Raw genomic sequence first — 13,997 nt, 5'->3', positions numbered from 1 at the left:
GTTTGGTCTGTTAATGTCACTTTCTTAGTACATTAAGCTATGTTAAGCGTTTTAGAATGTCTCTGACATTCAAAATCTCAAGTGCTTTCAGTAGGCATTCACACAGGGCTGTAGCAAAGTCCTTTTACCACCACATGGCAGAATGAATTAATTTATTTGATTGTTTATTTATTTATTTGATTGAATGATAAAAAACATTTCCTTTTTTCAAGCAAATCTCTGTCCATTGGTGCCTGTGCTCACATTTTATATGTATGTATTAAACATTTTATAGACAAACATTGTGTTCTTTATTCAATATTGTGCAATGGGATTAAGATAGTTATATAAATTATATATAAGACATATAGTTAATGTATAATTATTATTAATATGTTATTGCTATCTAAAAGGAAAAGGTTCAAAATGGAACCTTAATGGGTCTTTAATGCACCTTTAAGTGAAAGTTCCAATTAGAACCTTTTTTTAAGGTTCCCCCACAGTTGCAATCGCCAGGAACCTCAAAAGGTTCATTTTTGAACCTTTTCTTCTTAGAGTGGACTATTTCATGATTACAATTAACCCACATGAATTAAAAAAATAAAAAATAAAACCCCACAATAAAGGGTACATTATATTAATTTATTCTGTTATAGGTCTATTGCATTCTAACATGCATAGTTTTCCTTATAAAGCTTTTATTTATTTAAATCACTAGTGTCAAATATATAGGAAGAGGCCCATTATTATGACTTTTTAGGCATAGCTTCGTCCTTGCCACTTTATGCAAGTGAATAACTTTTGTTTCATCATAAATTCTAGTACTTTCGATTACCTTAACTGGGCGTGGACTGAGGAGCAGGAAAACAGATAAAAGCGAGCGAGGACCGAAGTAGCTACACAGAAACTACTTTGAGAAGAACTACTTCAAGAAGTCACGACAAGATTCTCTTTTAACTTGGACAAGGTAAGATTTCCTGGTTTCCTTTTAATCATGATCACTATTTTGAATATAAACTTGGAATGTCTTGGAACTTCTTAAAGGGTCATGAAACCATAAAACTTTTTTTTTTGGATGTTAACTATAGCCTATGTACAGGTTGGACATCATTGAAAACAACAATATCACTTAGGCTAAGTTTATTACTAAAGGAAAAGTGTTTTTTTTCCTGAGCTATTTCATTCTTCCGGTTTAAAATGCAAAGTTGTACCAATGTCACGAAAATTTAGGTATGCGTTTAATTAGGGACATTCTAAAATGCTTAACGTGAAAACGCTTAACGCGGCTTATAAGGTGGCATTAAAATACCAAACTCAGTAAACACTATACAAATATAGCATAGGCTACTATGTGCAGATAAGCAGATGAGCCCAGAATATGAACGCAACAGGTTTAAATACACGTTGTATTTTCCTGCCGTAGAAAACCGTTATAAAGGAAATGCTTAACGTTTAATATCACCGTCTCAGCAACGCATGTGTTCACACCGCCGGCGGCGAGAGCGTCAAAGTGACGCTAGTCATTCATTTTCAATGAGAGCCGGCGGCGAGCTCCGGCGAGAGCGGCGCGGCGCGTCTTGGACGGTGAGAGCGTCGAGGAGAGTTGAAATCAGGTTAACTTTATGGTAATGAGCTATGACGCGGTTCGGCGGCAACCAATTAGAATGTAGAGGTCCTCGCTTGAGAGGCTTCCGATTGGTTGACGCGACTTGTCATTTACTTTGGCTCTGCTTTGACCCTCCCGTCGGCGGCGGTTTGAATGAACAGTACAGCGTTGTTGGCAGGGCGGCCAAGGCGAATGTTGACGCTCTCGCCGGCGGCGGTGTGAACATGTGTTCAGGGCAGCCAGGGCGAATTTTGAAGCTCTGGCCGGTGGCGGTGTGAACGCATGGTAAGCGATCTCTAATGCACGTTATGGCCTTTTCACACAGGACGTGGAATTTGCTGTGCTGGCCGCTGGGTTCAGCGAAGCCTTCAGATATAAGCGATTTGCGCTAAGCTGGCCAGAGGCCAGAGCAAAGTAAGCGAAGTTTTCAAAACTTTTAGCGGGAGTTCTAGATCTAGTCATATGATGCCCCGTTTCTATTGACCGCGCGGGTAATCGTCACAGAGCTCAGCGGCGAAAAGTTGAACTGTTTTGTATGGCAAGCCAAAAGGTTCAGAATTACGCTATTAATCGCGTTTACAATCAAACGCCGTCAAATACGGCGTTTTAAACAGCATTTGCGCCGCAAAATACGCCGTTGTAATTACAAACGCCGTAAAAAACGCGCGAAATACGTCAATGACGCCGTATTTGACGGCGTTTTAGTGTGCATGAAAAGCGCCGCTTTTTACGCCGTCCATCTTGCCATATGACGCCGTAAAAAACGCCGTTTTGGCTGCACAGAGCGCGCGTCTTTTATGGCGTTTTGCTTATAGTATAATGAGACACGCCCATGATTTCCACAGCCAGTAGGTTTGAATGTTTTTCACCTAATCAATGGTAACTGAGTCAGACCAGACCAATTCAGCACGGATCATTTTAGCCAAGAGTATGAATTGATAGGATATATTTATGTACAATAGCCTATAACTTTGTGGATATTTTCATCTAACAACATATTAATTAAAGATCGCACCTCTTTACTAAGATTTGTGTTCAGCGATAGGCTACCCATTTATTCAACTTATTACCCAGATACTTTTCACGCTAGTAAAAAAAACTGAACACTAGCTTTTAGTAATATTTCCAAAACGAGGAATTGTCCCTAACAGAAGCGATATAGTGTTTAAAAGTTGTGCAGCATGCATGGAAGCATGTAGCAGGGTTTGAAAGAGTGTACTTGCTGTTAAAAAACAAAAAAACACCCTAATCTTTTTTTTTTGCAAGCTAGTTTTTTTACGATATCCACCTTGTTGTATCGAAATATTGTTGAATTTGGTGTTTCAGTTGCATTGTCAATATCAGAAAATGTCTTAGTAATTATTCTTTATGATAAACATATACAAAGGCCATCGAAAGACAACATCCAGCTGATTGAGCTATAAAACTCATTTGCAATCTTAAAATAATAACGTTATTTAAAAAAAAAAAAAACAACAAAAAAAACCTAACGTTATGTATCCATTAAGAAAACCTTTCTAGCTAACCAAAAACAAAATAATAAAAAAAAAAAAACGTTTTGGGAACCAAAAACTAACATTCTGGGAACCAAAAATTAACGTGCAGGGAACCTTCTGGTAACCATTTGTTAGCTGGGGAGACGGTGTCATCCGTCACTTGGTCAGTTGCTGGCTGAAGAGGATGACCTCATCCAGGCGTAGGCTATACAAAATAAGTATCAAGTTACTATTCTGGGCTGCATTTCTCAAAAGCATCGTGAGTTGATCGTGGAGACCATTGTTTCTAATTTGTGCTATGATTGCTAAAATGAAGATGTGCAGCAATATCTCCTGCAGCATAGGCTAGCCTTCTGACCATTTTTGTCTGCAATGAGGAGGATTGTTTTGGAGGGCCAGCAAGTCGTGTTTGCAATCTGGCTAAAACCTGTGCGATTATTCTCTCACACAGTTCCTGAGTTTCGGTTCATTTATGAGACGCGCTCCTTTTGCAACAAAGGTGACCGCCGGCGCCTCCATGTCATGATTAGGCTCATTTTGTCAGCTAGCTATTTGCTTGACGAAATTAGTTTTAAAGAAAGGCTTTCTACAAAACAAAACTTGATCAATATCATGGTCAATATCATGTCTGACCCATGTCTCCTGACATATTGCGCATCTTATGATCTCTTACTCCTGCTGTTTTCTTTCCATAATCATTTAAATAAATAATATTTAAACAATTGCTACTTGTGTTTAGTCATATTACATCATATTACATTATTCAAACATTAATACATTTCGCCATATCCAATATATTATTGTACTAAAATATTTTGCACTTTCGATCGTCCAGTTTAGAGTAAAACAAATGACTTGAAAAAAATCGACCGTTTGTGGGAGAAGTTCGGTCTGAACAAAGCCGTTAACCGAATTTTGAAGGATAGTGCAAAATAATTTCCATAATTTTAAAAGATAAAACATAAGGTTTCTGGTCTATGACAATGTCGGGAGAACTTATATGACTCAAACAAGATTAATGATGCGCATCTGAACGAAATGATCTAATAATGAGGAGCGGGAGAACTGAACAAACTAAAAGTTAATGGTGACTAAATTAATATAACTGATAATAATATTATAGTCCAATGGGTTTCAACGTGTCTGAAGCTCCAAACTCTAATTTTGCTGCTTGTTTACCTTGTGTCCGCTTTCTTCCTGATTAATCTGCTTGCTTGACTGCCCCATTAACATTAATCGTTTGGGATGCTTCCCTCATTTGCTCTGTTAGTGGAAAATATAAAATTAGGCTGTAGCCTCGGCTATTTCACCTATTTGGATAATAATTTAAAACCCAGCAGATATTCCATTTGGTGTCGCGGACACTGGGTCTCTCAAAGCCTCGAATTCAACATGAATTCAGAACTTTGTCTGAATTTCATGTCGGGGGATTAGCCTAATTTATATATTGATGATATTTTTGGGCTAAAACATTTATTTTATTAAAAATGTATAAATAAAAACAATTCTGTACATTTGTTTTCATATATATATATATATATATATCTGCTGTTGTCTTTTCATGCTTTCGCACTTTGGGCAGGTATTCAGCAAATCTCTCAAATATCTATAGGCTTACATGCATAGATGCCATACATGAATAAACATCAAATGAAAATAATTTAAGGATACCCAGTCACATTTTTTGGGAACATTTACCTTATCCAAGGCTCTTGTTTTGTTTCTTCACAAGCATTGCACAAAGCTCACATTTCACATAGTGGCTGATGTAGCTCATGACCAAAGAAGCTAATCTTACACTAAACTTCTTTTACTGCTCTAAAATTTTGATAGAAAGCCCTAGACAGCAATAACAACAACAACAAAAATAAATAAAGTATACATAAACTTTGGCATTCTTTCAGGAATGTATTTAAACCCTGTTGGCATTCTTTCAGGAAACAATGGATCATTTGTATGAAAAAGAATTGGAAGAGGGACCCTCCAAAGATCTGAAGCAGGTAGATCACTTAACATATACTAATAAATTTAAATTTAAAATTAATTTAATATTATAGATTGTCTGCAACACTTTAGTTTAAGGTCCAATTCTCACTATGAACTAGTTGCTTATTAACATGCATATTACTAGGATATTGGCTGTTTATTAGTACTTATAAAGAACATATTAATGCATGACTATATTCTACATCACTTAATCCTATCCAATACCTAAACAACAACTACTTTAATAAGCAGTAATTAGGAGTTTGAGTCAAAAGTTGGAGTTAATAGCTTAATTAGTTAATAGTGAGAATTTGACCCTAAACCAAAATGTGACCAGATTGTCTAACCAAATTGCATGGGTTGTACATTTTTGTCACAATATGCACTGTGCAGATACAAGGGAGAGAAATACAGTGCAGAACTGATGATCAAATAACTTTTAAGAGACAACAGGAACATAAGCAGTATGTACTGGAATATAACGTTAACACAAGACAAAACTAAGGGCTTAAATAAACAAGGAGTAATCAAGACAGAACAGATGTGGGATTAATTAACAACTAGGAAAACTAACTAGAAACTCAGAATACAGGCAAAGGGGAACAGAGTAAACTGAGTGAAAACAAAACCAAAACATAACAGAATATGTATATAACAGTTTTCCATTATGCTCTATTTTACTTTTCTTTCTATTTCAGTCTTATAATGTGAAAAAGATAACAGCTATTCTGGTCACCAGTTTAATGAACAATATCTTGTAGGGGTTGCATTAAAACAATATCTAAGATTTAAATTAAAATCACATAAATAGTATATAACACAATATATGCCAATTTCAGGTCTAAAAACAATCTTTTATAAGCAGAGAACATTTATATTGATTATACTTTTATACTTGCTATTATATAGGTCATATACATTTATATTATTACACAAGTCTTCTGAAGTCATACAATAGATGAGGGACAGACTCAACATCTTCCACTCTGCTGTATAGATCTCAATATTCATTCATGTTGGCACACATTCAAACCTGAAGCCTCAAGAGGTGTATAGCTTTAGAAAACTTGGAATATAATGCTAGGGTTTCTGATGGTCTTAAAAAGGTCTTTAAAAGACTTAATTCACCCTACACAAATTAAGTCTTAAAGGTGCCCTCGAATGAAAAATTGAATTTATCTTTGCATAGTCAAATAACAAGAGTTCAGTACATGGAAATGACATACAGTGAGTCTCAAACTCCATTGTTTCCTCCTTCTTATATAAATCTCATTTGTTTAAAAGACCTCCGAAGAACAGGTGAATCTCAACATAATACGACTGATACGTAACAGTCGGGGTGTACGCTAGTGATGCGCGGGTCGTCACATAACCCGCGGACCCCGCGGGTAACCCGCGGGTCGGGTTGGGGCGGGTAAAGAAATTGTCACTTTATTTGCGGGGCGGGTTGGGGCGGGTCATTAAAAACAAAATAAATAAATAAACCCATACGGTAAAAAAATATATTTTCAAATATATTTTTAAATATATTTCAAAATATACAAAAATTGGCCAAAAAATATATTCGCTATAAATATATTTTCACATATAAATATATTTTCTAAAAATATATTTTTTGGCCATTTTTTGTATATTTTTAAAAAATATATTTTCAAATATATTTATATAAATATATTTTCCTAAAATGTATTTTTTGGCCATTTTTTGTATATTTTTTAAAAATATATTTTCAAAATATATTTTACAAAAGCATTTAAAAATATATTTTGCCCTACATATATTTCAACCCAAGAAAATACATTCACATGTCACATTTGAAAAACTTTTATTTGTTGTCTATAACACATGAACATTTGAATAATAATCAGCAAGGAACATACTTTACAATGTTCAAAAAATTACAATATACAAACAAATATAACTTTTTTGCTTTCAAGAAGTCTCAGTTTCCCCACGTCAAATCCTCAAAGCCTCTTTGGACACATTTGGAAATCTCTTCTTGACTGTGAGACAAAAATCAGTTATTTTTTTAACTTTATGTTTCTAGTAAATTTTCCTTTCACTAAGTATTGACTTACCATATATATGGCTGCCATGGTTTCCTCATCAAGGGCACTTCTTCTCTGTCTCTACCACTGTACTCCTACAAAAGACAAAACACAATAACTGAACATCAGTACAGGTACAGAGGGCATGCACTTTGTCTTCTAACTAGTTTTGGATTTCCTGATATTTTTGTTTACATTGGAACTAAAACAATTACAGGTATACTGGATTTTAAAGATATTTAATGGGCATAGTTTTAGACAGTACAGTAAAGAAACTGATGATTGAGGAGAGGTTGAATTAGCCTTTCTTTACACTTCTGCATTGCATTTTCACTTTTACAAATGAAGGGATAGTGGAATATCACAAAGTCACTCAGTTAAGCTAACTTAACAAAGGGATACTTACCCTCATGCTGTTCCAGTTGATTATGACATTCTCTTTTTCTGTGGAATACAAACAGAGATATTTAGAAAAATAATCCATCTCTGTGTGTTCACGCAAGAAGGTCAAAAACCAAAGTGAACATGACGGTAATCCACATGACCTCAGTTGATTAATCAACTTCTTCTGAAGTGAAACAATAGGTGTGTTTTTGGAAAAATACTGTTATGTTAAATTTGTTACATTACAGATTTGCCAACTGTCCAATATGGGCTCAAAGTCAACATGTTGTAATTTGTGATGTGTTTTAAAGCTTGAGGAATCATTTGGATGTACAGACTTTAAAATATTAGTATTTTTCTAACACACACCTAGTGTTTCACTTCAACTAGGGTCATGTTGACTATTTCATGTTTATTACTGTGAAGCTGTTTTGTATAAAGTGCCACAGAAATGAAGATGACTTGACTATGAACATTATCCTGTACCTGTGACTTGTGGTTCTCCAGCACAATCGTTGGGCTGGTGGGGCGGACAGCAAGTGGACAAGCGTCTTGACAGATGGGTTTTGACCCGCACCTGTTCCAGACAGAAACAGATATTAACACAAGTGCAGAGAACATATCAATTCATAAATTACACAAATAAAATAATATAATTTGCTTAACAGTGCTTAATTAAAAAGTGTCTCATCATTCTCACCTTGTTGCTGTTGCACATACCGTCTCTGCTTCTGCTACTGAAAATAAAAAGTAGATTTTTTTTTACAGTAATGAATGACACATGTAAACCTGTAAGTCGTGACAAATAAGCATCTTCTGTTACAAGCAACTTACTGAATCACTGGCTCAACTGGATAATCGAAAACAGCTTGTCATTCAGCAGAAAGTGAATAAAAATTATATTATAGTAAGGCTATATTAATAATAATAATAATAATAGTAGAAAAATTGAGCGTATGAAATGCCATTAATGCCAAACCAGCATATGCCTGAACTTTAATAACGAGCAAATAACGTGTGCCTAATTAACAAGTTTAGTAAAACATTAAATTTAGCAAAAGAAAAAAAAAAAAAAAAACTTACATTACAGGCTCCACTATCAGCATCATAGATCGACAACAGCAGGCAGCACGGTCTCCCAAACACTCTACAGCTGAAATTTAAAAAAAATATTAAACATTTTTTGTGTGTAACGTTAGTTTTCACTAGTGTCCAAATTAAAAACAACTAACTTTAAAACGGAAATCTGAAAATATCAAATGCGTCTCATGTGAGCAAATAAACAAACGGGGCATTAATTTGACAAATAAAGTTAAAAAAAAAACCTTGACAATAAAACATTATACATTCAAAGTAGCAATAAACATTACATATGTGAAAAATGACGACTAAAAATAAAGTTATAACGTTAGCTCTTACCTTTTACTCCGAGAACTCCCGGTTGACTGACGACCGTTACAGTTCAAAATGACGCGCATGCGCAGTACTCCAGAAGTCCGTGAGCGCTGCTAGTGGTTTCCCATTCAAATTACGTCACAGATGACATCGTACATCTAGCGATTTTATTAATCTATTTATTTGTATTTGATGTAGATCTAAACGCTATATTACACTGACAATAAATTACAATTAAATTCATAAATAAATGAATTAATTAATAAGTAATAGACTAAAACACACATTTGTGAGGTGCCATGATCACTATCTGTATTTTTTGGGAAGATATGTGAACAAAGTGTCAATGTGGAAAATATGTGGAAATTCATGTTTTTCTGTAAGTGTTTATAATTCTTCAAACATAATGGATAGTTTTGTTCGCAAGGCTTTCTTCCACGCACATTTGCATTGTCGACTGTAAGATTGGAAATGTATTTTCTTGCGCCCTGAAATATATTTTTATATATAAATATATTTTTCCTGCCCCTGAAATACATGTTTAAATATATTTTAAGTATATGAAGGTTGAAACAAAATATATTTTCAGTTTCAAAAATATATTTCATTGAACTTCACTGTTTGTTACATATATTTACCATATATTTAAAATATATTTTGGCCAGATAAAATATATTTTTTTACCGTATGGGAATCCATGTTTGTTGCGTGCAATTCCCTATAGCCTATATTAAATATTTGGGAATATCGATTTTCATATTTTATTAGGTTCTTTGATAAGGTTACAATACGAAGGCCGTAGCAACATAACTTGCGTGATGTCCCCAAACCTTTGGCGTCACGTCATGAAAGCGGCGCACCAAGCAGCTCCCGGCGCCAGCCACGACAACAAAAACGGAGAAATAAAAGTGCAGATGGAAGACGAGGTGTGGGAGAAATTGAGGTCGGGAATTTACATAATTAAAAGAAAAAAAATTCAGGCTGCTAAATCTAATGTTTGGGACCGGTTCTCAGAAATAGCTGCAGCAAGAGACAATCGAGACAGTAGCTATCGCTACGACGTGAAGTGCAACTCGTGTGAAACTCGTGTGAAAAAAATATGCAAACACGAGAGCCACAAAATGAGCACTTCCAGCATGTCAAGACATATTTTCCGTGTGTTAAATAAAACAAAAGTTCAGTGGTTATGTAGCTGTAAACTGTTGGCCAATACAAATTTGAAATAAAAAATTATTTAGCCTGTTAGATGAATACAGACGCTGCTTTGTAAATGTTGAAAATGTTTATCATTATCTTGTTATTAATATGACCTGATTTATGGTTCATATTCATAATCGTGTGTTGTTGCCTGTTTACAGGGCGATGTTTCCAAGCACTTTCAGGCTGAAATAAAGGCTGTTTTCATTTATATTGCAATGCCTAGTATGTAGGGTGACCACCTGGCTATTGATCTGTTGCAGGACAGTAGATGTGATTTTGCTGGACAATGCGAGACACCACGTGAGACAGATACATTTGTGAATTAAAATGTAAATAGTGATTTACACTTGTTGGCAAACTTGGCATACGCGCCGATTAATGTTTCTGCCGTTGGGTGCCCACACTACAATGTTGCTCTTATGGCAACATTAAATTCAACAGAATTTAATGTTAAATACAACAGAACATTAAATACAACATAAAATTCTAGATTCACGGCTACACATGCAGGATGACAAATTTTGAGCGCGCAGATGTAATATCTGAGAGAGAGCGCGGGCGCGTCCAGTTAATCCGCCTGTGAGCGGAGATCGCTCGTGCATTTGATGCGCTCTCGTGATACAATATTGCGCTCTCAACATTTTTCATTATAACAACGCCATATAACCCGCATTAAATGAACTATAAACGTGAGAAGAAAGTCGTGTCTGAACGTCGCAATTTTGTATTGGTTAAAACAAATGGAGAACATCTCGTTTTTCCGTAGGTGCTCGACCATTTCCGTGTGTGGCGCTTGATCGCTGCCGTTCGTTGGAAATATTTGCCATCAGAATGGATGATTACATGCTTTAAATCATCGATTTAGGCAGCTTTGAGCAGCTCCTGAGGTTCTTATCTAGTAGGCTATGTGAGATAAATCCTTGCTGGATGTTTACTGAGTAAACTGAGTTGATGTCCACTCTCTCTATGATTGCATTGGTTAGTTATTTTCACAGCTAGAATATGACGGCTGCACAAACAGATTTTTAAATGCCTGCCAGTCATAGTTTTTATTATATTTCTTACTGTTGTGTTGTAATTTCAGGGATTAAAAAAAAAAAAAAAAAAAAAAAAACTACAGACGTAAATGAAATGCTGGACACTACTTAAGTCTTGCGGGACGCGGAACAAAGCTCCCAATTTCGGGACTGTCCCGCGAAATGCGGAACGGGTGGTCACCTTACTAGTATGTATATTTAATGGCTGCGGGTGCGGGGCGGGGCGGGGCGGGTTGTAAAAATGGATACAGTGGTGCGGGGCGGGCAGGGGCGGGCCAAATAATTTCATAAAAGCGGGACCCGCGGGTTGGAAAAAAAGCCGACCCGCGCATCACTAGTATGGAACTTCTCTTCTTAGACTAAACTATTTGACCAAAATAAACCTTATTGACTACTACAAAGTTCTTAGTTTACTTGGTTTGTGTATATATACATGGGTTAGTGGTAGATGGTAAAATTATTTTTACATAATTTTTCTGAATTTAACAGAATGCAGAAGGAAAACTCCACACTTTCCTGTTCCGTATCAAAAGTGGAGGGATAAATAAAGTTGATTGTGATGCATCCAAAACTGTATTTGGAGCACTTAATGAGAATGTGGAATTTAAGCGTTGTAATAAGGAGGGGAAGGAAATAATAATCCGAAGATCCAAAGGAAGACACCATGGAGCGGCTGTGAAGACAGATTTCCCCTGCTGTCTCATTGAAGAGGATGAGACCTTACAAATAAACTTCTACAAAGTTGAAAAATGTGCATTTACAAACCAGGAAACAACTACAGATACTGACCCTAAAAGCCTAGTCACCTTTTACATCAGGACGAGAGGCATGACAAGGAAAAAAATAATGAAGAGCAGTGTTTTTTCAGACAAAAACATTGACTATGTTTGTGTATTTGCACACAAAGGAGACACTTTTAAAAAGGCTCTTCAGCGTGATGAAAGATTTATTGATGGCATTTGTAACAATGATTGTAATCTCGTTGATGATGATAAAATCAACCATGGAATAAATTTGACTGTAGATTTGCATGCTGGCAAGAAATTTGAGTTAAAAAGTAAATTTAACATAGCGCCTTTACGTAGTGACAAGAAGGATGGTGAGTCTGTTCAGCCTAATGACACAGAACAAAAAACAATTCAAGAGAAAAAGACAAAGGTCACAGATCCTTCAACTGAAGGGCACGCAACTCAGACTACTTCTGGAAATTCTTCTGGTGATTCTGGAAATTCATTCTTCACGGACATTAAGAACATTCTGCAGACTCTGTGTAAAGATGTATTGGATCAGCTAAATCAGCAAGAGAACCCCCAGGTTCAAGAGTTCTTGCAAAAAGATTATGATAAAGGTGTTGTTGAGTGTTTCACTGAGGTGAACAAAGTGAGGCGGATCATAGAGCTGTCGGACTCTGTGTGTGTGATTGCAGTTGATGATTCTGCCAGAGGAACCGGCTTCTTACTCTTTGACAGATTCATCCTCACTAACGCTCATGTTGTTGAGAAGTTTGTTTATTCCCCACAAGAGGCTCCTCGCACACTTAAGCTTTCAGGGACTCTGAAAGCTGTGTTTAATTATGAAGTTTTTGGATCTGAGGCAAACACTCTGCCAGTAAAGAGTGACCTTATTGCTTACAGATATGAAAAAGACGACAAGCTCAGGTGCCATGATTTTGCTCTTCTAGAACTGAACACAGTTAAACCTGCTAACTGTACTGAATTGCTCAGTTGCTATAAGCATGCCCCCTCTCCTAACAGTGGTGGCATCTACATTGTGGGACACCCAGGTTGTGGGGTTAAGAAGATGGACCCCTGCTTCATCATTGGGATTGAGAATCAACTACAGAGTATAAACAAACACATATCTGAGAATGTTTCCTGTCCATATGTATCATGGGGATGTTGGCCGTATCTATACAAGAACCAGATAACTTATGATTCTTGTTTCTTTCATGGATCATCGGGCTCCCCGGTGTTTGATGAACACTGTAATCTGATTGGCATGCACTCTGGTGGCTTTGATTACAAAGAAGGTGAAAAAACTAGAAGTGTTATAGAGTTTTCATATTCTATGCAGCCCATCCTGGAAAGTATTGTCACACAGGTCAGCACAAGAAGTGACATCTTAGAATTACTCTCTGAATTTCCATCTATACAAGCAGTTAAAAAAACTGAGGATGCATACATAGCAAATGTGCCCATTAAGCAAGAACAACAGAGTGAAGATGGGAAAATGGAAGAAAATTAGAGACACCTGAGCCTTACGTCCTAATTGAAGATCCCACCAATCCATCAGGAATCCATCTTTATAGGCCATTATTTTCTATAATTGCATATATGCTTGTGCATTCATATTTCCATTTTCATTTAACAAATCATTCACTCAAATATTCTTTATAAGCATTTTATATATTCTTTTAACTGTACATCTTTTATGTTTTCTACTGATTTTACATTGACTTCATCTTAATATTTTACTTTGTTGTAAGAGATCATGTTTAAGCTTCATTGTAATCATCTTTGATTCACACAAGTACGGTACACCAAAACAATCGATCTGACAGAACCGTTATAATGAGAGAAAACAATACAAATTACAATCAAATATGTATCTCTGCTACAATAAATACATTAAGAAGGAGATTGTTTTCAGTTTATTGAAGGGCAATTCCCTCATTTGTGTTTTCATGCTGACTTTAGATGTAAACTGCAGCAAATAAAACCAAAGCTTTTGATTACACTTACATTTATTATTTTATTAGTGTGTACTTTGTGTGATTCAAAGTGTTTTTGTGTGTATCATGTTGAGAAGCTTCAAGGATCTTCAGTTTGTTGGGTCTGGAAAATTTTGTGAATGTCCTGTAGAGAAA

General features: G+C 35.9%; 1 protein-coding gene, 1 long non-coding RNA gene and 2 pseudogenes across 2 annotated transcripts; 2 read left to right on the top strand and 2 right to left on the bottom strand.

Moving 5' to 3' along the window:
• Positions 1 to 842: 842 nt before the first annotated feature.
• The window catches only part of LOC137034279 (serine protease FAM111A-like), a 20,708-nt pseudogene continuing 7,553 nt past the window's right edge, over positions 843 to 13,997 (top strand).
• Positions 7,168 to 8,476, bottom strand: LOC137035102 (uncharacterized). The gene is made up of 3 exons (XR_010897030.1): positions 7,986 to 8,476; positions 7,522 to 7,559; positions 7,168 to 7,202 (listed from the first exon to the last, which is right to left on the bottom strand). It is a non-coding gene; the product is annotated as an uncharacterized lncRNA (long non-coding RNA).
• LOC137035006 (serine protease FAM111A) lies at positions 9,713 to 13,885 on the top strand. Its single transcript, XM_067408252.1, has 2 exons — positions 9,713 to 9,837; positions 12,217 to 13,885. Exons 1-2 carry the CDS (start codon positions 9,713 to 9,715, stop codon positions 13,373 to 13,375), a joined length of 1,284 nt encoding a protein of 427 aa, XP_067264353.1. The 3' UTR covers positions 13,376 to 13,885.
• Positions 13,927 to 13,997, bottom strand: part of LOC137035005 (sperm flagellar protein 2-like) — a 27,787-nt pseudogene continuing 27,716 nt past the window's right edge.

The sequence above is a fragment of the Chanodichthys erythropterus genome, chromosome 13 (assembly GCF_024489055.1).
Source record: "Chanodichthys erythropterus isolate Z2021 chromosome 13, ASM2448905v1, whole genome shotgun sequence".
NCBI lineage: Eukaryota > Metazoa > Chordata > Actinopteri > Cypriniformes > Xenocyprididae > Chanodichthys > Chanodichthys erythropterus.
The sequence above is the reverse complement of the archived record's forward strand: the minus strand, read 5'-3'. Positions and strand labels throughout refer to the sequence as shown.

Coding starts and splice junctions, on each gene's coding strand:
- LOC137035006 (XM_067408252.1), top strand. CDS start 9,713: ATGTCCCCAAACCTTTGGCGTCACGTCATGAAAGCGGCGCACCAAGCA. Junction 9,838..12,216: donor GAGGTGTGGGAGAAATTGAG/GTCGGGAATTTA, acceptor GCCTTTACGTAG/TGACAAGAAGGATGGTGAGT.